Source organism: Lissotriton helveticus, chromosome 8, assembly GCF_964261635.1.
Source record: "Lissotriton helveticus chromosome 8, aLisHel1.1, whole genome shotgun sequence".
Taxonomy (NCBI): domain Eukaryota; kingdom Metazoa; phylum Chordata; class Amphibia; order Caudata; family Salamandridae; genus Lissotriton; species Lissotriton helveticus.
In genome coordinates, this window is record NC_136069.1 from 1,100,245,489 (window position 1) to 1,100,273,438 (window position 27,950).

At 46.2% G+C, this 27,950-nt stretch overlaps 1 protein-coding gene across 1 annotated transcript in view; it reads left to right on the top strand.

The window, feature by feature from the left end:
- Window positions 1–27,950, top strand: part of PRKX (protein kinase cAMP-dependent X-linked catalytic subunit) — a 412,224-nt gene that overhangs the window by 343,550 nt on the left and 40,724 nt on the right. Inside the window, exon 5 of the mRNA XM_078657985.1 lies at window positions 9,000–9,095. Coding sequence (XP_078514111.1) covers window positions 9,000–9,095 — 96 coding nt within the window. The remainder of the gene's footprint in view (window positions 1–8,999; window positions 9,096–27,950) is intronic.

Consider the following 27,950-nt stretch of genomic DNA (forward strand, 5'->3'; position numbering starts at 1 on the left):
CTTCGCAGAATCCCTGCGACAGCTCCTTCTCTCAACCATAACCCCATCTCCAAGACGAAACCTATCCCAAATTCTGTTCCAGCATTCCTCCTTTAAATTTGCAGTGTGCACTCTAACACAGCACTACAATTGATAATTTCTGCACTGTTATGAAGGCACCCCTAAAATATATTCTGCACTGCACACCTCCTCCTCCTCCTCAGCCTTATGGCCACAACACTGCAATCGTGTAGCCGACGTAATCTAAAAAAACAAAAGGAGCATTATTACTTAAATGGTGCAGTAACAGGACCACCTCAAACCGCGAGGAATACAAATCAGCCTTCTGCAAGTCCTCGTACTTTCAAAACCGTGTCACCTCAATTCAACCTTAACTGCATCATCTTGCACACACAATGAACAACCTGCTCTGTCCTCGACACCCGCTCATTAATGAGGTCGCTAGGGATTTCAAGGTGTTTTATTGGGAGTGACTATCGAATATATGTATATGGCAACAACCCTGACTACTCTACTGACTTAACCACCACACACCGCTTGTATTTATAGCATTCCTTCACCATACTTAACCTAATTCCTCCACTTTGTTGCTGCATCCCTAAATCAAGTCTTCAAAGCTTTTCGCCCTTCCTGTGCTCTACTGATCCCCTTCAGTCCTCAGACCATCAAATACTTGCAAACACGACCAGCATTCTCTAACCTCTTCACAACTATTTGCTCATATCTGGCACATTACCAACTCCATTCAAATCTGTAATGGTTCTACCACTTTTAAGAAACCTACTCCCTCCCAAATCCTTGTCTCCCAAAAACAACCAGCCTTTATCTCAGTTCCCCGTTTGGTTTAGGATTTCGGAGCGATTGGTCTTTAGTCACCTTCCACCATTCTCTTTTCTTCCCTAAATGAACCATCTTTACCTCCTCCAATATGGTTTCCCGAGCCTAAATCCATAGAAAAAGCACCCTCCGGCATATTCACTTTCATCACCACGACCCACATTAATCCTCGTTCTTGCGTTCTCATTCCGTTAGACCTGCCCACAGTGTTTGACACTACTCTCCATGCTACACCGTGAGGCATCATAGGCCTAGCACAAAAGTAAGAAAAGGTTGGGAGCCAGTTCCATTTTAAGTGTGGTGTCTCCTAGATGGTGTCTAATTCTTAAAAATGTGTCTGAGGATATTTCAACTTGAACTTTTTGAGGAAAAGCGCTTCATACATTTGTATGTAGTGTGTCTAAATTAACAAACCTCTCGTGTTAACCGTGGAATCCTGTTCAAATATAATTTTCTTGCATAATGCTTCCACGTTGCCAATTTTAAAACATTTCTCTCAAGATTATGGTCAGTTCTGTTCATAATGGTCTAATACATCATTGCTGAACTTAAAGAAGACAGTACTGAGTGCCATATGTATAATATAGCACTACTCCACTGTATGGATTGGGCACAAAACATTCTTCTAATTATAGAACTGTAACAGGCAACTGCAACTTGTGCAGGTCACAAATTCTGCAGGGCCCAACAGCATTTATTTCTCCTTCTCTCTATACAGCACAGGCGTTCATCAGTTTGGCTAACCCTTGAGTTTCATTTATCAATTATCTTTTCGAAATCATAAATTATTCAAGCACACCCCTTGTTTTGGTGAGAACATTACTACTGCGTGTAAACATCGCATTATTCATGTGACTTCAGTGACTTACTGCAAATGTGCGTCCTAAGTAGACTCTGCTATGGTTTTCTTGCATTGCCTTTTCCTTAGTTTTTAAAAGGTATCGCCTGTAAATTGACCTTTCATGTGCAATGCAGCTAAGAACACTCATGCACCTTTTTCTGTCATCCCCACCTAATAATCCTTCACTTATATTCAAACACGGATGATGATAACGGTTACCTCGATGCTTCTAGAACGTGCGACTTCTGGCAGTTCACCCAGACACGATTTGCTTCTAGCGCCACTTCTCATCCAGCAGCCAAGATTGTTTTATATACAAACTTTATTGGTGTTTTTCAAATACATGCAGCATGAGGCATTACTATATGTGCATTTTACAATACCTATTTTTCCGTATACAGGTCATAAAAAAAAGGAAACATTGGCTGTCGTGTTTACAATGCCTTTTTAAAACACTCATGTCGCTTAATATATATTTGCAAGACGATTGTACTTTTCGTTTGAAACAAAGAAACGATGTAACTCCCCTGCCCCTCCCCCCTCCACTGGCGGCCTCCTATGTTTGAGGAGTGAGAGTACAAACAGTAACCTTGTTCACGACGCTTAAAAGAGCCTTCGTTTTCCATCTTCACTGACTTGGTGCGTTCTACATGGACGTCTGGGGGCAAGACCCCTAGTGACCAGTGGAAGACATTATATGCAGTGTCTTTGTTAAACTCGTTGTTTATGTATTCATGTTTGTGCTTTCATGTTTATCTTCTAGTCATAGCTAGTAGCTAATTAAACTGTTAAGTGAGACCAGGGCTACAAGTGAGTATGTTCATGTGGTCGGTATGTCCATATTTTTGAAGGCGTCAAGGAGGGTGTCCTATTCCATCGCTATTGATTTTTTCCCTAGGTCTCTGCATTCTTCCCTTTGGGGTGCTCCATTTCCCCCCCTTCCTTCCCAGTTGTAGAACGTCTTCTCGACAGGGGAGATATTTGGTGGGAGGGGGGGATGTAGACTTCCATTGTTTCTTTATTTGACGTATCGCGAGAAGTAGGGCCAGGTTTACAAATCTAGACTATGCCATGCATTTTTTGGGACAGGGGTACAAGCCCAGCAAACATCTCTCCGTCGAGCAATTGCTATGACCCCCTACTGTCTCCCTTATAACCTCTGTTAGTTGTGGCCAGTAGATTAACAGAGCAGGGCATGACGAACCACAGCATGTGTATTAGATTTTCGTCTTGTTCACAGCATCTGGGACATGCTGATGACGCTTCTGGGTACACGGCATGTAGTCTGAGTGGTGTAAGATCATAAATTGTTTAAGTTTGAATTGTTTGCGTGGGCCTGCTTTGGGAAGGCTATAATAGTTTCCCATTCCTTATCTTGTAGGTCTCTCCCAGTATCCTGTCCCCACTTGTCTCGCAGCTGAGTCAGGGGTAATGCAAGGTGGGTTCTCATTCCGCGGTATAGCCAACGCGTCCTGTGTCTGAAGTTGCCCATTAAGTGTACTGCATATAGGAAGCCATGTGTGGCAGGTTCAATACTGTCAAGGGCCCAGTGTAGTTTTACATATCGTGTTATGCTGGCATGCGTAAGAAAAAGGGAGTCCGGAAGGTCGTGTGCGTGTATGAAATCCATATGATTTAACAGCATACCATTCCCAAACAGTGTCCCCATTGTTGACACTGCCTGCTCCCATATGCGTAAACGTTGTGACGTCAATGTGCCCGTTGGGGTGGAGAGACCCAGAAGTGGTATTTGGTGCATATGGAATACCCTGGGCCGTGTATGTAAGGGCTAGTTTCCAGTATGTGAGGGAGATTTTTAAGAGTACTGGAGCCTGAGCTGGAGTGCACACTTGGGGGTATAACAGCGCATGTAATGCTCCTTGTTTGAGCATACGTGGTGTGTAGGCTATTTTGTGTAGGTTATGACCTGCTAGCCAGTATGACAGCCATTGCAATTGGCTTGCTAAACAGTAGGGTTTGAAGTCTGGTGCTCCCAGCCCTCCCCTATCTGTCGGCAGCTGTAGTCTGGTTAATCCTTTCCTTCTCTGTTCATTCCCCAATTCCATTAGTAGCACGTTCAGGATTTTTGAAAATCCAGCTGCCATGACAGTAAGGAAGAGAGATTGGTTCACTGAAGACACGTTTGTGGTTTTGAGGATCCTCGGACCTCTGCCGGTGTACGGCTCAATGACTGTGGTTAACTGAAAAACAGAGCTGATCAGGGACTACCTGAAAGGCTGCTAACCGGGTTATATGAAATGAAAAGATCAGCTAATCCTCGCTTTCACCCCTCTCTGTTGAACTTGTGACTTCTCTCTCATGAATCCCTCCCTTCTTTTCTCAACACTGTTCCAGTGAGGACATCGGTGTATCCAGCTCAGGCTTTGCACTGGTGTTTTGCACGATAGTGCACATACACTCCTGTCACACAAAGAAAGAATGCTGCAGTGAATGTTGGCTTGTCTAAATACCTTTGACGTAGTGCCATGTATCAGCAGCTTTTCTGCTGAAATGCATTACTGTGCAGGTACTTCAACTGTCTTCCTATGTGTTCGATGAAAATGATAAAAAAAAACACAGAATCAGAAAATCTCTCATGAAACAAATCCGCAATTTAAGGCAAAGTGAATCCGTGGGTACCACCTGCATCTTAAATTCTCTTGATGGGGTTAGTTCAATAATGTCTCAGAGGTGTTGCCGAAGACTGTTGGCAAACGTGTCATCTATGTTAAGATTATGTCTCAGGTGATATGGAAATAATCTGTTTAAATAAGCGGTAAACAATGCGTGGGATTTTTAAAATTTTTAATGTATCAAATCCTTAGGAAAAAAAAATACTATCCGATACCATCATGTCGGATATATTTCATATAGGCATGTTGACCCACTGAGCTGTCTTAGATTTAGATCGTCGGGACTGTGGCTAACATCATGAAGAGAGCCTATTTTTAAATTGCCCGTAAACGTTTGGGCTAGGAGCTGGCCTGGTATCCACAGCAAGGAATCTGCATGTTCTTTTGCATCACAGGCTAGATCCTACAAATCCACATTTAACAGGTAGTCAATCAACACAAAAAACACCTAAATAATGTAGGTCTCTGTATATGTTGAAACGATTTAGCAAACTTTCTCCCTAGAACTGTTGTACTGGCCACAGTGGTCTCTCAGAACACTGCCTACACTTATGCCCATTAGGTCTGAACAATCCACTAGAATAGATTCGCAAGATCTGAAGCCTAGGGATCAGGTTGTGCCTCCCCGTAGAGCACTTTGCTTGCTTCTAGTTTTCCTAAAGTAACATTAAAGGTTCTCTGCCTCAAGCCCTCCCTCCCTTTTGAGCTCAGATCTATAACTCTGTACCCTCAATTTCGGAAGCAACTTAAAGCCCACCTATTTGTCAAATGTTTTAACTAAACCTCTTGGTGTCTCCCCTTTCCTAGTCTGCTTCCCCCACCTCCACTCTGGAGATCTGTCTATTGCAGCGCCATGAAACCGCTGGTGAAAGTGCGCTATATAAATATTTTAAACTCAAACTCAACTCAAGCACGTCCCTTTAGGCCTACAATTGACTGTACGCCGATCATTCCCAGCTGAACACTGAGACTAGACCACATAATGTCAAATAAAAGTTGCTAATTCCTGCACAAAAGAAGGGCCAAAGGATAACTGTGGCCACTGCATGGCCTCCGGTTTGGAACATCCTCTTGAAGATTGAGGAACACAAGATTACACATTCTTAAAAAAATCACAATACCTGTTGGTTGTATTTAATGGAATGTTCTCATTCAAACATCCTTTTGGTATAGGTTGAGAGACTTGTCTTTTACTTGGTTACGGCAAACATGAGCATATTGTGGTGGTGGATGAGTGGGATAACGGTTGTTTACTGCTAGAATATCAAATGCACTAGTTTGTTTTACCTACAGCTGTCAACCCATACAGTCACTGTTGACCAAGAATTGCAGGAGAGCACAGCATTTTGCAGTGTTTCTGTAATATTTTTTAGACACATACCAGAAGCATGAATAATTTATTCAATACACTTCTGTTCCTCTGTATCACCAAACGCTCCCTCTGAATTCAGTGCACTTGGTGGTGTTCTTCTGCAGACCAGAATAACTTGCTGCTGATCTGCCGAAGAACACAGTTGCTTGTCGGCTGACTTATAAGGCATAATGCTCAAACTCCCACATGAGTGACCCATTTTGTTTATTCTCTTGATTTGTTAATACCTCACTTTATTAGTTTAATTCGCCTGGTAAGGCACTGACGACCGTCATGGGTTTCTCTTGATTTTCACTTCAGTTGGATTTACTTTGTTGACTTCCAATAAGAAAGGTCTTTTAAACAACCTTTGCGATTAGGCTGACTTGGTGGCCCTAGAATAAGGATTTCTGCGTTTGTGGAAGTCAACTCAAAGTTGCTTGTGCAGCCCCTTCTATAATACAGATTGTGTTTGTATACATGTAGACCCGGCGCAATTTCCAGGGGGCCTTCCCTCATTTGCATGGCTGTGAGGCTCCATAGAAATACTTTGGCTCTGCAGCCACTGTACTATAGACATGGGGCAGAGGAAAGAGGCCCTCAGGAGGTGCACTGACTGTGTGTCATAAGAAGGCACCTAACAGTCTGTGCTTCTGCCCCAGAGTGGAATCCTTAAAGAGGGAAAAGGGATTCCCGTGTATCCCCCTGGCAAACCCATGGAGACGCATGCAGTCCCTTACTGATCTCTGTCCCCTGTGCAGAGCAGGTAGGCTGCAGTCTGCTCAGCGAAAGGCTAACCAGCGGTATCAGTCTGCCCACCTTTCACTTATACCCTGGCCCCAGAGCAATAGCAAGTATGTGGCTGAGTTGTGCCTGTAATAGGGAACACAGTTAAAGATGCACCTTGTTGCAGACCTGAGCCGTGCTCCCTATATATAGCACAGCCCCAAAGTTACAGTGATGAGAAACTCTTAACAAAGATGTCCATTTTTAGTAGATCTTGAAGGAAAACATATTGTACTTAAAAAAATATGCAGGTGAATACACTGTAAGTGGTCCTTTTGGCTTAATGAGTTGCATGCGTCGGCCAACTGCAGAATGCGAAAGAGCCTGCATTCTAGTATGTGATCAACCTTTTTAGGGCTCGGGCCTAGCCTACACTGCGTCAGCAGTGGGCGTGGCCCAGAGTCCTTTTCTCAGGGCTCTTCAAAATGTACCTAGAAATTCCATGCATTTTTTGCGTGTTTTTTCCTAGTTTGTGCTTTCTACTGCGTCTCTAGACAACCATATATATGCTAGGGTTTTTTTTAATTTAAGAGCACATTTTATTGATTTTTATGTTTTGACAGTGACAAAAATAAGGGAACACAGTACAATTTAATAACTATTCAACAAGGCTCCATACTTTCCGCATAGTCCCCAGTCGCCCACTGACAAATATATGCTGTTTTGTTTTTAGGTGTAATCGGTAACTTCTAAGCGTTTCTTTCCTTTGTTCATGTCCTACTTTCCTCATCCTAAAGGTGCAAGGAGTGAGCGTACGGTTAGTCTCTTGTGCCTGTAATCTCAAAACTCTTGTATTCTAAGGTTTTGGGCAAGGTGCCTTGCTTGAGGGCATTACTGAGAAAACTTTCCTCTCAGCCTGGTCTCGTGGCTTTTCAGAGAGGGAGATTGAAAATTGGACAATCGCTTCATAGATTAACAATCTTTAATTGACCTTGTTATAAATTCAGTACTGAAAAACATCTGGTCATGTGAGGCGCCCTTGTGTCACCTTTGACCTCGAGCGAACATCAGCATCTCCAGCATCTTGTGCCTTTTGTTTTTGATGTGACCCTTCTTTGTAGAGCAGTTGTCAGACATGAAATTGAATTGTTCTCTGTATGCCATCTTGTAAAGAATGGGAAAGCTATAGCCAATGTTTGATGGCGCCTTCGGAAGGGCATTTGTGACCTACTTAAATGTGGAGTTTATGATGCCTTTGGCTTTAAGGTATTCAGTGACTTCAGTTGTCTCTCAAGCAGTCCCCGGGACAGAATCACACTTTGCTACTTACTGGACAGCCCCTCGGATGCTACTCCAAATACTATTGAGCAAAATCTAGGCCAATAGTTTGTCTCTTGTATGGGGAACAAATGTCAGGCTCTGCTGACAGCATGGTTAACAACACTGAAGCTTCTCTGGCACAAAGTACAGAGACCGGGAAGGTGGCATTATCAGCATGCCCTACTTCACATAGTACAAGCCCAATGCAAGTTGTGGAGGAGCAGGTTCATTCATTGCAACACCCCTACACCACACATCACCCTCTGCTATGTAGCAGTGTGGCAGCAGGCTCCAGAAGAAACCTTACTTTGTGGGACCAACTCTCCAGCACAGTGCCTCCCTCCCACCGTCCCGGTGTGTTTGCGCCCATCTCTGAAGCCCACCGGTCTCACTGCTCTTCGGTGGATGAAGCCAGTACAGTGATGCAGAAGCGTCAGGCTACAGACAGCATGACACCTCGCACCGGTCTGTATTGGTGAGACAGGTGGTGGCGCCCGGACTGTGGCTGTCCTTGCTTCGTGGCCGATACAATCAGGCTGCATGTTGCACATTGAATGTTTGGGGTTAGGGTTCTGATAAACTCTCACATATCCAAGTGGGTCCGGGACTGGAGTTGGTGGGGTCGAAGGAGACACTGGTAAAGGGAGAGAGGCAGGTGGCAAAGGGAAATAGCACAGCAAGGTATAGAGGGCAGCACTGGGTTAAGAAATGGAGAGGAGGACTATGCAGCACAAGGCGGTCTGCTGCGATACATGGCCAGTTATGATGGTGTGTGGATTGTGGGTATAAAAATGTTACCCTTTCTTGCCTCCTTACCCAGGCTCTCATGCCACCAGTAGGGTATGGTCTTGAACTCTTGCAGTTGTTTCCCAGTGTACTGATTAGTAATGTTTTCAAGCTCTCACTCTGAACCAAGAGAAGGTTCAAAGGGTTAGATCAATGGGTCTGCCTTGTGTTAACAGCAGAGCTAGAAGAGAGGGGGTATTAATTGGCAGAGCACACATAAACTGAGTCATGCTCCTCAGGCTCAACATAGCTTAAGATCCAGTGGATCTAAAAGTAAAAACATATTGGGGCTCCACTTTGGGCAGATGAGTTTACTTACAGTAACTCACATTGTTGCAGTACTTTCTGTTAATACATTTATGATTATATGTGGAGCGGAGACATATTTAAGCTATCTTTAAAAGGTAAATATTGTTCTTTTTTATATTACCTTAAATGTTAATTGTGACATATATTATTCAATGGCGGTTCTCAATGGTAATAAATTCCATTTTACATTTAACAGATTCCCTCCCTTTTTTGATGACAACCCGTTTGGAATCTATCAGAAGATTCTTGCAGGCAAAATTGATTTTCCCAGGCATTTGGATCTTTATGTAAAGTAAGTTTTTGAAAGGTTTTCTTTAAACAATTAATTTTGAAATGCAGACACATTTGGAAATCACTACCGAAGGGGTATATGTACAGTTTAAAATAAGTTTGCTGCCGTTTTCACTTTGCTTTTATTGTCACTCTATGGTTGTATCTCAAAGTGAGCCCTGGGCGCACTAAGTGTAGACTCTGTCTCTGCCACAGTGTTGGGCTCTTGTCTTGAGTAATTGAAGAGGGAATGCAGCGCCATGTTACCACCTTAGACTATGGTAAGCGGTTGATTGTCACAGGAGCTTTCAAGGCATGTGCTGCATTTAGCTGTAAATGCAGCAGCATTTGTTAACATCTCTAAAGTAAACAACATAACACTAGATAATAATATACACAGGGCAACATAAAACGTATCACATAACAGTAAAAAGAGAATGCAACATAAGAACTTCAGTGCAACTCAAAAAAATCGCATTGGATTAATGCAGCACAAAAGCACAGTGGCACAAAAACAATACATGTCACCACTGCAAAAAGGCACCACACAACAAATATGCACAAAGGTGCTTGACACATGTACAGTGATAAAAGGTGTTCGAGCAAGCACTGCCTTAGCTTACCCAAAGGATATGAAATATTTTGTGCTCTGGCCCTTAGTCTTTAGCTAAGGGTCAGTATTGGCAAGTGTTTTGTAACCATGTCCCTGTGCAATGACCTTATGATCAGAACTGGCCTTGGCCTTAATCACTGAATTGTGGGCCAGATTCACAGAAGAAATCGGAGATGAAAGTCCAACTTTACGACTTTCGGTATTCCAATAGGCATTTACGAGTAGTAAAGTTAGACTTTTGGTCTAAATTTAGACCAAAAGTCTAACTTGGTATAAGTCTAACTTTACTACTACTAAAGTTAGACTTTTGGTCTAAATTTAGACAAAAAGCCTAACTTAGACCAAAAGTCTAACTTTAGTGGTAGTAAAGTAAAACATCGGGCCTAAGTGAGACTTTTGGTCTAAACATAGACCAAAAGTCTAACTTTACTACTCATTATTGCCCTTTGTGAGTACCGAAAGTCGAAAAGTTAGACTTTCGTCTCAGATTACTTCTGTAAATTGGGCCCGTAGAACTTTGCTCTTTCTGCACAGTGTGTTGTAGGTTAGGCTATACATCACTAAGTTAGATTGCTTATTATAAAACGTGCAAATGAGTGGATTGTTGTATGCGCCAAGGAACGCCCTCACCCCCAAGAGTCAGTCTCTGCAGGGAACAGAGGAGGAATAACTCCCATTTTCTCTAGCGTGGGGATTTCATTCTGTAATTAACCCCCAGGGCTTTCTCACAGGTCACACAGAGCAGTTGCTTGTCAAAAGGTTTGTTATACCTACAATGCATACTAAGGGTTGTGGTTTTGACTTAAGGGGTGTGTTAGCAGATGTTAAAGAAGATTTCCATAGCTATTTAGTTTCTAGTTTCTGCCTTCATTTGCGTTCTTCAGTTAGAATTTATTTTACTCAGCTTGTCGAATTATACACAGACTCTTAATATGTCCCCCTTTTCTCAGTTCCGCATTTCATTATTATAGTCATAATTTTGGAATTTGTCTTAATCGATGCCCGAGTAGCTGGCTAGCAGACCACACTGACCTCAGATGGACAATATAGAAAGCCGTCCATCCCTCCAGAAGCCTCATTCCAGCCATGTGGAGTTCCATAGTCTAACCACTTCCGGTCATCTTTATTTACATAGTCCAACAGAGCTTGTCAAGAGAAGCCAAGAGGATAATGCAAACAATGCAATTGCAAAACAACAGTTTTACGCAAGATCGATCAGCAGTCTTTCAACCTGTAACTTTTATGTTCTTCCCGCTTGGAAACATCTGTGATGATGATTCCTAATTTGTTTGCGCGGTGTCTGCTAGGGTGCTCTGACCTGCATTCCCTTGCCAGAGCAGAGGTTCCTCACCAGCAGGGCTTGCTGCTTGTTTTATGATTCTTGGGTGGCCTTTAGTGTGGGTTGATATATCAGCAATGCCCGAAGGCAGGAGTGGTGCAGAGGGACTGACTGTTTTACCATTGGTGTAGGCCTGGTGCAGATAAAATGAGAACAGTAAGAGCCCGCTGGCTGTCTGGCATGACAGTGCCCAGTGCAAGGGCCAACAGATTATGAATGTACCCGAGGTGAAAGTGCGTGGTGGATCTTTATATTGCTACAGGCGGAGGAAGACATTGAGTGGGGTTGGAGGAGTTGAGAAGTATTTTGGGTGTAGGACATTGCGTGACATGGCTAGGAGAGGCAGCGGAACATGAAATGGGTTCTGGCAAAAGAACTCATTTTCAGGGTGAGGAGGTGGTAAAATAGTGATGTTTTGCAGCGAGTTTGAGACCACAGGTCAGCTTATGTGTCTTAATTTAAGAAGTGCAGTGTAGGGTGAGAGTGCCCAGCTTAGTTGTTGAGCCAGTTGAAGCATTACCGCTAGTTGCAGGGTAATAAACTATATTTAAATATTTTATCATTATGCCCACCCATTTTTCGCTCGAACAAATCGTTGCAGGAGAAGGTAATTAAGAGTTATTATTGCTAGCAGCTCCCAGCAGTAATGCTTCAGTAGAGTTAAATGTTCCTAATAGTGATTGCATTGCAATTGTCATGTTCTACCTTTACTGCTGTGCGTGTCTATCAGTTCTAATAATATAAGGAAATAACACTTTTCAAGTAATGGGGGTACATTATGTGAAGGTGTTATATCTAGCTTAGATGAACCCCTACCTAAGAGGTCTGTGAGCATATTGAGCTGTGATATTGCAGGTTTTTTTGATGAGGGTGGAACTCTTAAGTTTGCTGGTCGTTGCCCGATTTAATTTATGGTTAGCTCTTTGTACTTTACAGTATATGACACAGCCAGCCGTACTAATCGCTTAGTTACGGCTAAGCCTTCCTTCCTATTTGAAAGTCATATTTTAGTTTGTGAATAACTTTGGTGTTGTTTGATGAGCCTGCACAACATTTCTCAACTTAAGCAAATGGCTATTTTGACGTTCTGGTTTCGTATAGATCTGTCTCAAAGGAGGAAAGATTGGGTTGGTTGCCATTGAAGCTCCCAAAAGCAATTTTTGCTCTCCGCTACAACATTAACTGCTGAACGGAAAAGGCTCAAAGTGGTGCGAAACTAAAACTTTGAATTGGATTGGGCCGTTTTGTGGTTTGGTGTAGGTCCGTTTAGTAGGTCTGGAGATATTTGCATTGCAAAAATGCGTTTGAGTGATCTGAGAGTTCATATTGTATGTTGACTAATAATTAACGGGCAAACCCCAAACTTAAATAAAAAAAATCCTATTGGGCAAGGCAACATTCTGTAGACATAATTGGCTGGCGTGTCAGGTAAATCGCAGTTGTGTCCATTACAGTCAGTGGCATGCCCCCACATTGTCAAAAAGGTCATTAGAGGGCAGAACAACCATATCTTGACCCCCGTTATAATGTAAGCGGACCCTAAAAGGGCTAATACAGCCCCCAGATATTGTTAAAAGCAATTATGGTTGGATAATGAAGCCTGATCTGACTCCACGGACCCCATCTTGCACTTTAAATCCCCACGGCCTTTTGGTGCCCCTGGGTGTCCACAGACCGTAAATGAAAAAAAGTAAAAAGAATGTTAGCATCTATGCACGCAAAGGTCTGTGACTGCATTGTAGATTGGGCGCATGGCAGACCAGGCCTTGCAGTCAGCCTCCATTAAACATGGTCAAAGGGAGTGTTTAATTTGAGCTAGTGGTTTCCTGTGCTCAGCACCCGCACTTATGACCGCTGCCAAATGATGGCGTGGTTTGTATAATTTAGAGATGAGCAGATCAGCAATTATTTTATTAATTCGGTATGGATCAAAAACAACTAATATCTGCAGCCAAAGCTATTTTTTTGGGGTGTCCAGGAATAAGCGGAATTTTCACACTTGTAGCAGTGTGCTGGTTAGTAGTTGTGTAAGTTCTGTCATTGGCAACTCTGGCTGTGGTAACGGGTGGAGCAAGATGGAAAGGCCTCCTGACCAGAGCTCTGGCACTAAAGTTTTTACAAATTAAGCACCGGCGTTCGCAGTGGAGGGTGGCCTAATGGGTGGTTGGGCTCAAGGGCTGGCCTGGGTTCCAAGTCCTGAGTGAGCCCTCTGTTAAAAGTTAGGCTGAAAACCGTCAACATTATCGGCGCCCTCTTGCTCTCCTTAAACCTTTTGTGCGCGTAAAACAGCCGCCATCTTGGACACCATGGCTTCCCCGCTCTCGCCGAGAGCCAGCGCGTCTCTCTCTCCTAACTTCGCTGGCAACCCCCCCCCCCCTGCTTGCACCTGCCTTGAGTCATAAACCCCTCTTCGGCACTGTTCTGCCCCAGGCTCTCATCCTGTTCCCAGCGCGACACCTCCCTGCTTCCCCGTCATGACCTCCGGCCCTTTTGATGCAAACCCCTTTTCCCCGTGTGCCCGTCTGTCTTCCCCGTTCCCAGGCCGACACCTAGCTCTGCCGATACCATTCTCTTGCCCCTCCCCATACAATAGGAAGCTTCCCTCCTCAAAGGACCCCCGAGATGATCAAAGCCCCCCCCCCATCCCACGAGATCCGATCGAAACCCGCACACTCCGTGAATCGGCGGAATACCCAGCTGCGCAATGATCATCACCTGTTGTGAACGGGGCGGGGACTTCCACTGTAGCCTTGCATGGGAACGGGCTGGGAAGGGGGGATTCTGAGGATGTCTTTCCGTACATCAAAGTATCGACGAGAATGTGTTACATGTAATAAAGAGATAAACTCATGTATAAGAGGCCAGGCCTCCGGGATGCAGTTAGAGCACCTCAGAACGATACCTTCTGTCCGTTTACGTTGTGTTCTCCTCCGGAGCGAATAAAAACCTTGTTTCCTGCCTTCCAGTCTCCAGCGCCTGCCTCTCCAATAGTTTAACTTCTTTGTGGGTTCAAGAGGCGACATCGCCGGGCAATAATTAAGGATCTTATATTCTGGTTGGTAGTGCCCCCCAGTTTGTATTTTTCCACAATTGGCGTCCCAAGCGTGGGGCCCATCAGCGACCCATGGATCCAGTGGGAGAGGTCCTGACGACAAAGTGAACGACTGCAACGATCGGGAACGCGTCTGTCCGATAGACCCTCGTCTGACAGCCGATCATCCGAACTTCACTGGTTCCGAACAGACCTCTCTCGAGTGATCTACGGTCCTGACTGGGAACCATCAGGAGTGCCGCGAGGATAACGAAGAAGAGAGGACGATCGGGCGCTGGATTCGGAAGTCAGGAAACTGTCCATGCGGTCCGGGTAAGGTCGTGTTACCACGACAAATTGCGAAAAAAATTGCTTGATTGTTAAATACTAGTATTGCTCTTTTTTGTTTAATTGGAGATTCACTGTCTGCAAACGGAGAAACAACAGGCTCTCTCTTTGCAAGCAGTGGAGGATAGGTAGGGCAGACAACCGTGCTTATTTTTTCTCCCCCACTCAATAGTCACCTGAAACTGAGCTGTTGTTCACAAACTATTGTTTCCTGGAGATTCCCTGTCTGCAAACAGGGAAGAGACCACCCTTTTTGCAGATAGTGAAAAAGGTAGGTAACGCAAATCTTTGCGGACCTACTCACTCTCCCCATTGCTATTTGTCGGTCTTTTGTCCATGAGGGATTCACTGTCTGCAAACGGAGAAACAAAGGTCTCTCTCTTTGCAAGCAGTGGAGGATAGGTAGGGTAGCAGCCGTGCTTATTTTTTTCTCCCTCACCCTATAATTGCTTGAAACTGAACTGTTGTTCGCAAAATTATTGTTTCCTGGAGATTCCCTGTCTGCAAACAGGGAAGAGACCACCCTTTTTGCAGATAGTGAAAAAGGTAGGTAACGCAGATCTTTGCGGACCTACTCATTCTCCCCATTGTTATTTGTTGGTCTTTGGTTATTGTGATCCATGAGGTATTCACTGCCTGCAAACAACGTAGAATAGAAATATTCTGTCTAGTCTTTGCACCTAGTGATAAGATAGGCAGTGCTGACTTTTTAGTCCCTCGTTACGAGCCGTCATGTCTGTCTTCTCCCTATTGATTGGTAGCCTGTTTAGCCCGGACCGCTTATTAGAGATGGACCATCCAGCCCCACTGGAAGGCACCCCTAATAAGGACATGTTCATGAAGCATGGATTGACCGCTATTGCCTATAGTAAACTATGGCATAAATATACAAAACAAGGTCAAGAAAGTCAATGGCCCCTGATAGGATCCTTCGATGATGACAAAATAAAAACGCTAGAAACTGCCCTAGGTAAAAGCAAGACAACACCTACTATGCTTGATAGCTTCGGCATGTGGCGAAAAGAAACTGAACAGCGTAAAAAGAAAACTGAGAGTAGGTTGGAAAAAGAGCTGCAAAAAGCAGCCCACCTAGCTGCTCAGAAGCTAAAAAGGAGATAGAGGAAAGAGAGAAAGCTAAACAGAAACTAGAAAGGGAAACGCCAAGCCAGTGTCCGGTTAGAACCCCCTCCATGCTCTACCCTGATTTACCCTCGAAACGACAAGCCAATGAGGACCTGCTGTTAGGTCCCCCTATCATCTACATGCCCCCTCCATATGCCCCTTCTCGACCCTTGGCGCAGCACGCGCCACCCCCAGGTACAAGCGAAGGTACCGCCGCAGCGTCGGCCCCAATGGCCTCTGTGCCAGCCGAACCCCTGGTATTAAAACCCGCATCAACGGCAACGTTAGACGAGCATGAGACTCAAGGGGCCGGCCTTGCAAGAACAAACAGACTAGACAAAGATGAGCGAGCGGGGATCGACAAAATAGCAAGGACACTGGTAGAAAGGAAGGATGATGAAGAGTACATCACAGATATGTTCAGCTCGTATACAGGGAGTCACAGACGACATTTTACCGTACAACTGTGTTATCATGTCTTGAATGCATACGAGGACCGATATCGAGACAAAGGTCCCGAGAACCTAAGGACTCTGTACCGGAAGGTCGATATCGGGGATGAGGGCGAGTGTGATGTGTCGGACCTCCTTACGCGTACGCTTGAGGTTTTCCGCCACCTCACTGAACGAAAGCCGGGAGCTAAATCCACGGCCCCCGTAGTGACCGAACCACCAACCGAGCAATCTAACACCATGATGCCGATACGTGAGGCTGCCCCTTACTGGGTTCCCCCTCGAGGTACAGGGACTCACGATGATGCAAACAACCAAGATGCGAAGGGAAGGGTAGTATACAACTGGGTCTACCAGCCATGGGACCGGCAAGAGATACTGACATTCCGGAAATCTCTACCCGACCTACGTAAAAACCCCACTGCCTTCTATACTGAATTGGGTACAGCCCTGGGTTCAACTATCATGACCCTGGCTGACATCGACTTGTTCTTCGGGTTATGTCTACCAGCTGATGTGTGGAAGCAAATCCGGAAAGTCGACCACCTTGAGCTGTTCGGACATACCTGGCCACAACTCGATGACTTGGATAAACAACGGGGACCAGGACAAAAGCCATTGAAATCCATTCTAGACCTCCCAGATAAAATTGTAGAGAAATTAAAAACCCTGATCCCAGAAAAGAAAGTGGACTGGTCGATAGTAACAGCCTGTCGCCAAAAACCCCAGGAGGATGTATCGGAATACTTCTCCCGGTTTGAAACGGTGTTCTCCGATTACAGCGGCCAGGACATGACCACTGCAACCGGACACCATCTGTTTGTCCAGAATTATGTTAAGGGCCTATCATTGGACATCTCCCAGAAACTACAGGCCAGCGAGAGTAGTTGGGCAGCCTCCAAACCTACCGCGATTCTTCAAATGGCCCAATATTATGAGCATCAGAAAAATGAAAACGATAGGGCGACAGAGAAAAAGAAGAAAGACTTAAAAGAGAGGGTGATGATTGCCAAACTGCAAGGGGTGACTATAGGACGAGACCAATACCGGGGAAACTACCAGACAAACGACCCTAAGACTGCATTTCCCCAGGACCGCACTCTGACTCCCTACAGTGGACGCACAGACCTTAGAGATGACCAGTGCGCTTTCTGCAAAGGGACTGGCCATTGGAAATCCCAGTGCCCAGTTCTCCTGGAAATGATCAGGAACAGAGACCCCAGGGATGTAGCAAACGGACCGAGACCTAAGGGAACACAACGAGGGCCCCCAAATGACGCGACTAATGACAGATCAAGCAGACCGAATACGTTCGATCGACCCAGACAGAACCAATATCAACAATCTGACTATGACGACACTCACACCTTTGCATAGGACAGCCAAGGGCGAGGGAGGGATCCAGTCGAGCTCTATGTTGACCAGCAGGGCCCTTATGTCACTGCTAAGGTCCTGGGTACCAAGTCTCCATTTCTGGTAGACACTGGCGCAACACGTAGTGCGTTATCTAAACGACTGATTCCAAGGGCACCCTTGTCTGGCTCACTCATAACATCGACAGGTTTCGATGGAACGCCCTCCACCAACCCTTTGTCTGCCCCGATTCTCTTTGACGTAGAAAACAACACCACCGACACCACGTTCTTGCTTTCCTCCAATAGCCCTGACGCCATTATGGGACTTGACTTACTGAAACACTTCCGAGCGACGATTAGGTGTTCTCAAGATGGAGTTCGAGTGTTTCTTTACGACAACCCCGTTCTGCTTAAACATTGTTCCCCCCGACACATGTTTTCCATCACCGACGTCGACGCGTCCCTGCTTGACACCCTACCTCCGTATCTGTGGGCCAAAGCGGATTCGGACGTAGGGCGTATGTTAATTGACCCAGTGCACATTACTGTCCGACCAGACGCAACACTCCCAAAACTCCCCCAATATCGGATATCGCCAGAAGGCGAGAAGGCATTGGTAATGATTATCCAGTCACTGATAGACGCAGGAGTGGTAGAGGAAGTGGTTAGCAACGTTTGCAACAGCCCTATCTTGCCCATTATCAAGAAGCAGGGAGAGGGAGATGAGAAAGCATACCGTTTCATCATCGACCTCCGAGAGATCAACAAAGTGGTAGTACCCCAGTACCCTGTGGTCTCAGACATCACCACCATCCTGACCTTGATTCCATCCACTGCAACCACCTTTTCCGTCATCGACCTCAAGAACGCATTCTTCTCCATCCCCATCCACCCAGACAGCCGATATCTCTTCGGCTTTACCCTAAAATCCCGCTCATATAGGTTTTGCCGAGCCCCTCAAGGCTACACGGAGAGCCCTAGCATCTACAGCCAGGCCCTCAAAAGGCAACTAGACCAAGTCCGGTTACCCGACGGGGTGGTGTTGGTACAATATGTCGATGACATCCTTTTGGCAGCCGACACCACCCCTCTAGCGGTTACCGCCACCATTCAACTCTTGCACTTCCTTGCGGAAAATGGCCACAAGGTCTCCAAGAAGAAGTTGCAATTCTGCCTACCCCAGGTCACTTACCTAGGCCACCTTCTGTCCAAAGATGGAAGGAAACTCACCCCTGATCGAATCTAGACCATTCTAGACACCCCTGTCCCTAAAACCCAGAAGCAGGTTCGCTCCCTATTAGGCCTCACCTCCTTCTGCCGACAATGGTTGCCAAACTTCAGCCTCGTTGTAAAACCACTGCTCTCTCTCCTAAACAAAGACGTCCCTTTCCCACTCCCTTGGACTCCTGAGTGTCAAACCTCCTTCACAGAACTACGAGATGCCCTTTGCTCAGCCCCTGTCCTGGGTACCCCTGATTACAGGAAGCCCTTCTCCCTTTACACTCACGAAAGGGAGGGGTGCGCTTTATCTGTCCTGACCCAGGCCATCGGTCCTAAGCAACGACCGTGCGCTTACTTCTCTGCCGCTCTTGACCCTGTCGCCAGAGCCTTGCCTGCCTGCCTTCGAGCTGTAGCTGCTGCTGCAGTCTCTATCCGACAGAGTGAGGGGATTGTACTCTCGAATTCCCTCACGGTACTGGTACCCCATGCAGTCGACACCCTCCTGAACCAAACCAAGACGCAACATCTGACGAGTGCACGACTGACTGGATACGAACTAACCTTGCTTGCCCCCCATATCACCCTGAAAAGATGCACCACACTGAACCCAGCAACTCTGTTACCCCTGCCAGAGAACGACCCCAATGTGCACCCCGTACATGACTGCGTGACTCTTACGGACGAACAGACCAGGAGTAGGGTCGATCTCAGAGACACAGCTTTCCCTGACCCCGACGGGGAGTTGTGGGTGGACGGTTCTTGCATCAAACTCTCCGATGGTACCACTTCCGCTGCCTATGCAGTCACCACGGCTCGAACCGTAGTAGAAACAGCCCGCATCACCCAGCGATCTGCCCAGGCAGCGGAACTGATTGCTTTGACGAGAGCCTGCATCCTGGCAACAGGAACCACGGCGAACGTTTACACCGACAGCCAGTATGCCTTCGGGGTGGTTCACCATTTTGGGCTCCTCTGGAGGGAGAGAGGATACTTGACCTCACACGGCACACCCATTCTGCACGGGGATTTAGTCTCCGCCTTAATCGAAGCTGTCCTCCTCCCCAACAAACTTGCCGTTATCAAATGCCAGGCACACAAGAAGGTGACAGACATTATTGGACAGGGAAATGCACTAGCCGACATCACCGCCCGAACGACAGCAGAAAATAGAACGACAACACGTATGTACGTGACCAGGTCACAAGCAGAAAACTGGACTGACGCCAAGGACACAATTAGAGACATACAAATGGCTAGCACACAACACGAATTGACTGAATGGGCACGGGTGGGATTGAAAGACGATGAAGGCTGCTGGCGGACAAAAGACACGAACAGATGGTTGCTACCTGATTCATACTTGATTCCCATATTAACCATGGCACACTCCCCAGCCCACATAGGATCAGCCCCCATGATCGAACTTGTCTCCAGGGTTTGGCACAATGACAAGATCCCAGATTCCGCCAAACGCCTGGTCCAACAATGCTTAATATGCCTGCAACACAACCCCGGGAAGGGAACTGTAGTACCCCGGGGGGGATTTGGGGTCCCAAACCACCCATTTGAAGTCCTGCAGATGGACTACATCCAGCTAGACAGATGCCAAGGCCTGAAATATGTACTTGTCGTGGTATGCGCATTTAGCAAATGGGTGGAAGCATATCCAACCCGCGACAACACCGCTATAGCCACTGCAAAGGTCCTGTTAAAGGAGTTTTTCCCCCGTTATGGCCTCTGTCGTGTTTTATGGAGTGATAATGGCCCCCACTTTGTAGCCAACGTTATCCAGCTCATCCTAAATGGGCTGGGTATCAGACAGAAATTCCACGCAGTCTTCCACCCTCAATCTGCTGGGCTTGTCGAACGACACAACGCCACACTAAAGCTTAAACTGGCCAAAATAGTGGCTACGACGGGCCTGAAATGGCCAGACGCCCTCCCATTGGCATTGCTATCGATGCGCTCTACCCCCACCCGACATCACTTAACCCCTTATGAAGTTGTCTTCGGTCGACCCATGAGCGTCTGGTCTGCCCCGAAACCAACGTCCATTCATGACGTTCCGGATGTCCTAATGTCTGATTATCTGTACAAATTGACTGAAACTTTGTCTGTCCTTCATCAGCAGGTGCGGCAGGCCATCCCCGATGCTTCCAGGGGTCCGGGCCACACCATCCAGCCGGGGGACTTCGTGCTGATCCGAAACTTTCAGCGATCAAAGAATTTGGAACCCCGGTGGACGGGCCCCTGGCAAGTGCTGATCACCACTCGGACCGCACTTCGAGTGGAGGGGAAGAAACACTGGCTGCACGCTCATCACTGCAAAAAGGTCTCTCCAGCCCTGGCCACGACAGACACCGTCAACACCCAAGAAGAGCTCCTGAACCGGGACCGACCATCGTTGAGCTGCTACCCTGACACAGAGACACTTGAACTTTCAAAACATCCTGACCCCACTGTGCCATCTCGAGAAGGGTATTTCCTGCGTCGAAAGGAGGGAGCTTCGGCTAAGTAGGCCACGGACTAAGCTTAAGAATCTCAGAACGGTGACCCAAACTACCAAGGGTTACCTGGAGAGAAGCTAAAACTGAGTCTGTGGTCCTGCCCACTACCGAGCACCTTGAAGACGAAGATGATGGAAGCGCCAGATAAGAAGATGATGGAAGCGCCAAACAAGAAGCCGACTGAGACAACAGGAAATACCCACTACAGAAATCCGAGAACAGACAGACTCCATAGCTCAAAGACAATTGCACTCTTCATCGTAATCCTCCTCTGTTTTCTCCTCATGACTACGCTCTGGATTATGGAAGAACACGCACCTGCTCACGAAACATTCCTAACCACTGCTCAGCCTACCACCACGAAGGAACATTATCTAATTTCGCTCTCTCCTCAACTAAGAGAGAGGCGAAAGGAGTTTTGGAACAACTCTTTCGTGCAGCTACTTCACCAGCACAATCTTGCCACCAACGCCACCAACTGCTGGATCTGTGGGTTGCTACCCCATGCCACTGGACATTCAATACCATTCATCCCTTCACCCTTCTCCGTCCACGGCTCCTGCCTTGCCTGGCTGATCCTCCTGCAAGAGAGCTATACGGAAAATGCCACCTCCAGCAGAGCTGCAGCACATTCTTCTCATGGGACCGGGCGAAACAAGACAAAGACACACTTCTGCCCGCTGACCCCCAGCGACTCAATCCAAATGGACATTCCGGCCAAAGAACGAATCGAAATGCAGGTGTTCCACAATCCAACCAGACCCACCTTCTCCTATCTGCGGAAACGAACGGCTGCCACTCTGACTGTAGCCCTGACGGTCATCAACGTCACAGGCCACATGTGTGTAGAAGGACTTGGGACACAGCTGGTGGGTCACAGCGCTTGCCGCTTTACCAGAACTTTGGACTCCACGGATCCACCTTCCTTTGTGTCATCCCCAAACATGTATTTCATCTGTGGCACTAAGGCCTACACCTGGCTCCCCAAAGGCTGGGGGGGCACTTGCTACATCTCCTTCGTCCTTCCTCCAACTTATGTGGCCCCAGCGAATCACCACAGGCAAAAACGAGCAAAAGACGTTGAGCAAGCCGACTCAACAGGAGCACAGTTCCTCGATGCTATGAAAGGACTCGTCCCCCTCTGGGGCCCGATGGCAAACAGCCGTGCCATCCGACATTTGACTCAGGCAGTCGAGACAACCATGAACATCACAGCGGGCATCTTTGCCAACAACACTGCCGAGCTCCAAGTGGTCCGTTTGGTGGCTCTTCAGAACCGCCTCGTTCTAGATGTGGTGCTGGCGGACCGTGGAGGAGCATGCCGCATTATTGGGGCCAGCTGTTGTACATACATACCGGACAACTCACCCTCAGTGTACAAAGCCATCGAACATCTTCACAGACTCTCCTCGGAAGTTCACCAAGAGCAAGAAGAATGGTCGCTTGGTGGTTGGTTCTGGGACACCATCAAAAGTTGGGGCTGGAGACTGCTCACCATTATCCTGATTCCCGTAGTTGTAATATGTGGCCTATGCTTAGGGATTCAATGTTTGCCACCTATGTGTTCTTTATGTGCGAGTTGTATTTTTCCCAAAACTGTGGACATTGGAAGCGAACACATGAGGGCATTATATGATGCCGAAGTTAGGAATTTGATGAAAATTGACATTGAGTAAGCAAGTTGGCTAGATATGTTGAAAAGGGAGGACTGTTAAAAGTTAGGCTGAAAACCGTCAACATTATCGGCGCCCTCTTGCTCTCCTTAAACCTTTTGTGCGCGTAAAACAGCCGCCATCTTGGACACCATGGCTTCCCCGCTCTCGCCGAGAGCCAGCGCGTCTCTCTCTCTCTCTCTCCTAACTTCGCTGGCAACCCCCCCCCCCCCTGCTTGCACCTGCCTTGAGTCATAAACCCCTCTTCGGCACTGTTCTGCCCCAGGCTCTCATCCTGTTCCCAGCGCGACACCTCCCTGCTTCCCCGTCATGACCTCCGGCCCTTTTGATGCAAACCCCTTTTCCCCGTGTGCCCGTCTGTCTTCCCCGTTCCCAGGCCGACACCTAGCTCTGCCGATACCATTCTCTTGCCCCTCCCCATACAATAGGAAGCTTCCCTCCTCAAAGGACCCCCGAGATGATCAAAGCCCCCCCCCCCATCCCACGAGATCCGATCGAAACCCGCACACTCCGTGAATCGGCGGAATACCCAGCTGCGCAATGATCATCACCTGTTGTGAACGGGGCGGGGACTTCCACTGTAGCCTTGCATGGGAACGGGCTGGGAAGGGGGGATTCTGAGGATGTCTTTCCGTACATCAAAGTATCGACGAGAATGTGTTACATGTAATAAAGAGATAAACTCATGTATAAGAGGCCAGGCCTCCGGGATGCAGTTAGAGCACCTCAGAACGATACCTTCTGTCCGTTTACGTTGTGTTCTCCTCCGGAGCGAATAAAAACCTTGTTTCCTGCCTTCCAGTCTCCAGCGCCTGCCTCTCCAATAGTTTAACTTCTTTGTGGGTTCAAGAGGCGACATCGCCGGGCAATAATTAAGGATCTTATATTCTGGTTGGTAGTGCCCCCCAGTTTGTATTTTTCCACACCTCACTGTGTGTAGCCAAAAGTAGTGAACATTGGGGAATATACTGCACCATGGCCGCAGGGCCTATATCTAACCGCATATGCAACTAACTGGGAGTTGGCCGCGCAAATGATTTGGAATAGTGAATGTAAAACATCCTAGTTGGACGTAATATGTAATGAAATTCCAATGATTGACTGAAAAAGCATTAAGGTTGCATTATGGTTTCTTGTGCTCATAAGACCGTAGCATATTTTAAAAAATAAAAACTGAAATTCCCTAAAAAAACAAAAAAAATTCCAGTTGTGTTTAGCTTCAAAAACTATAACTTGTCACAATGTACTCCACTTGATCCACTGTCATAAATTACATCAGTAACATAACTAGCAAACACATCATCACCTCGTCATTATAATGGTGACGTCACTGTGAAAACACAAGCAAAACAAATGTGATACAAACATCTATAGGCATAGCAATTTCAGTGTATCCAGGAACACACTGAAGGTGAGGGAATAATAAAATTAGAAATCAATATTGTTGTATTGAATGCTCCAGGACCTCAAAGTAATCTGCCTTTCAGTATACTGCTCTACTTTGTGGAAAATGATGTGGATGTAAGACTCTTTTGGTTAATAATAATAGAGGCCAGCTGTAGGGTCCACAATTTGTTCAGGCTCAACATTTAGCCCTAGTTTGCAGGGGCGAAACCCAGGCTGAACACTTAGCCGGCTTGCACACATCTTAATTCCAACTAAAAAGTCACTTTAAAATGGAATTTGATTTGTTTTACAACCTACTTCTAAGTCTTATGACTAAAATCAACTTATCATCATTCACATGGTGTTTTATAAATATGGTAGTGTAATAATCCAGCATTGGTATTGTAGTGGAGTTTTCCTGTGCAACTGGCTAAAAATACTTTTTTCACGATAAAACTAAATGCTTTCTGCTTTTGTAGGGGGGGAATCATTACCTATATACAAACAGGCGCGTTGATATGGCACTAACTGGCTTTGTGTGACGGGTCCTAATGATGCAACTTTGCTTGGGTTTCCCCTCCTGGTTAAGTGGCCTTCCTTGATGCAGTCCCAGTTGACTATTGTTGTGTAATCATGGGTCCAGTTGCCATGACCACTGGTTGTAGTGTTTTTAGTTGTGGAACAATGATCAGCCAGTTGGTTCCTACACATCTGGTAACAGAGAAGCTACAATCACTTACAGAAGACTAGCTGTTCTGCGCTGTCTTACGTTAACACGTGACAGCTTCTATGTTAAGATAAACCAGGTGTAATAGGAGGGAAGGGTTGCATCCAATACGTGGGCTTCAGATCTGCTTTCTTTTGCAGTTAATTGAGCTCAGCTGTTTCTTCATGGACTCTGCGGAACACCTTGGTCCATTTGTCAGCAAAGCTCATGTTTTTTGTTTAAAAACGCTTTAATAGATTGGCTGGTATACCCGTCATTTTTATTCCAACGAGGTGTGTGAAATGTTTTCTTGTTGTATTTGTTTATTGCAACAATTCAGAAGGCCATACGTAAGGAGTATCGTACATATAGTAGATCTAGATAGAGTAGTTAGTGAAAGATGAACTTCGCATAATGTGTGACTTAGAAAAAACACCCACACAACCTGGCAACTTCACATGCTCAGACAAAAGCAGTGTTTACTGGGGCACGAAGAGACGACTGCCCTGGGCAGCTGCTGGAGGTGTTGCATGCATGCACTGTGAGCAGAATGGAAACGGTTCCATTTTGTTTTGCATGCAGGCAACGGAACGCCCAAGAACCACTAATGCTAGAATTAATTTGATGGCAACGTGATCCTGGTTTTAGAATTCTGTTGGTTAGTCTTGCATCTACATGTCTTTCTAGGTCTCTGCTCTAGAAATCTTTAGCTGTCAGTTGGCCAGATCTATTGCTTTCATTACACATAGTAGCTTTTGGTCAGCACTTTGCTCATGATTGGATGACTTTCTTGCCTATAGCAGATGTGTCTTCTTGCTATAGTGGTTTTCCTTCCCTCTTCATGTCTTTGTCTAGCCCAGGAGCATTTCTTTCTCAGTGTTGTGATTTGATTGACTTGTATCCTTCCACTGTTGTCTTTGCTTGCATACAGGGAACACATTTTTTCTTTTACATCAAGCGCTCCATGCGAGTGCATGTTTTTCCTTGCTTTCTCCCCTGTGTACTCTGTGTTGAGTCCTCCTTCCACCACCTCTCACTAGCTCATCTGTTGCTCCCCCACCCCTTCCCATCCCGCTGGTGTTTATTTTTGATTCCTTTCCCCGGGCCCCTGCCCCCTCCCCCTTGACTTAGTGACTTTGCCAGTACCTATCTTTTAATCCTTTAATGATACTTTAATTTGTTCGCTTTCCTCCATTGTTTTTGCTAATCATCCTTTAGCCTCATCAAAGTTTCTGGCGTGATATTGGGTAGATATTTGACCTAGACCACACATTTTGTTTATGAGATGAAGCGAGACCATTTTAGATGTGGTTTAAAGCAGCTGTGCTGTGTGGAATGCATTGCCTCAAGGTGCATTGAGATCATTTAGCCTCACCCAAAATGTCGGTCACTCAGTCATGTCAACAAGGAAGCGGTCTACTATGTATGGCAGCTAGAATTCAGAGGAGTGAACACTCAGTGACACCCCCTCTCCATTTACCAATGGCTATGTAATGTAAATGTAAATGTAGGTATACTTATATAGCGCAACCTGTCACCACAAGGGCATCCTGGCGCTTGCCTAGGGAACCCGTCCTGGTATTCCCCTGTGAGAAGCCCCGACAGGGTGTCCACAGGGTGAAAGTCAGGCATCCCGCCGCGAGGGGCCGTTGTGGAGATTAAGCAAGCTATTGCCCAGAGTCGCAGAGTGTGAACCCGTGAGTCGAGGAGGCACCGGGACGAGAATTATCGAGTCCGTGGAATTTTTAGCCCAAGACCCGCCAGGGCGGGGAATTGAACCCTGGTCCAGGACCGATCTCAGATTCCGGGTCTGCCGCCTCTAACCCCTGAGCCACACTTCTCCACTATATAACAGGCTTCATGCTGTCTGCTAGTCTAAGGAAATGTTAAACTTGGCACATGAAGGAAGATAAGATATGAGACTAGTGCTCTGACTCTACTGGAAACTTGCTCTTTCCTTACTTCCCACATGCCGATCTCTTATCATGACACCATGCTTCTGTACCTGGTGCTGCACATCTACTTTCTGTGCTACTCACTCCCACTGCCCAATCATTGCCTTGGTGCCCATCTACAGACTATGGCGAAACCAGTCCTGGGTTGCTTGTGTTCCGTTCAGGGAGGACTTCACTTGGCAATCAGACTGGACTGTTCTGATTGGATCAGGGTCAAGACATTTGCAAATAGCTGGGTTGAAACTGAGGTGGCATGGTGTACAAAATAACGATGGATTGGGATGCAGCCAGAGTGATTACCAGTGGCTTGAGATTAATTTAAGCATTCTATCCATAACTGTTTTGTATACAAGTTGTGTTGCCCTAAGTGGGATGGGAATGCCCATATGTTGATACTGTGCTCACTGTCACTGGAACCAAGCTGTACCCAGCTGATGAGCCCATAACCAGGGCAAAACCGGTCCTGGATTGCTTGTGTTCCTGTTCAGAGAAAACCTGGTATGGCTGTTTGGACCGGACTGTTCAGATTGGAGATGGGTCAAGACTGATTTGTATATAGCTGGGTCCAAAAAATGAGGAGGTATGGTGTGCAAAATAATGATGGATTGGGATGCGGCCTGAGTGATTACCAGTGACTGAGACTAATTCAAGCATCCATCCATCCATTACTGTTTTGTATAAGAGTTGTTCCGCCTACAGATTAGCCTTCTGTTTAGGTGTTCTGGTGCTTCGTATCTTTTCTCTTTTTGTTTACTATTGCAGATGTGTATTTTAATGAGTTGACCATTGCAGTTCTAAGATGGTCCATACATTGTAGTCTGTTCGATATCAGTCAGACTAAATGATACAGGCCTTCATAATAAATTCAAACTTATAACTGTTTTCACTTGAGTTCTCAGAAAGTATTTTTTCATATGTATAATAAAAAGAAAATCCAATACTGTATGATGATTCAAATGCTACGTTCCATCATGGCTGACCTGTAAATGAAGCGAACAGTTGCCCTTCTAAGAATAATATTATCTGTTCTATGTCTAGCCATGCTGCAGGTCATGGAAGTGTGTCCATCTTGGGTACCGTACATGTCATTCATCTGAGAACTGCTAGTGATTGGTGCTGCAGTGTACATGTACCACACTTGTTCTTCCTGAGGGTGCTGCTGTTTGTGT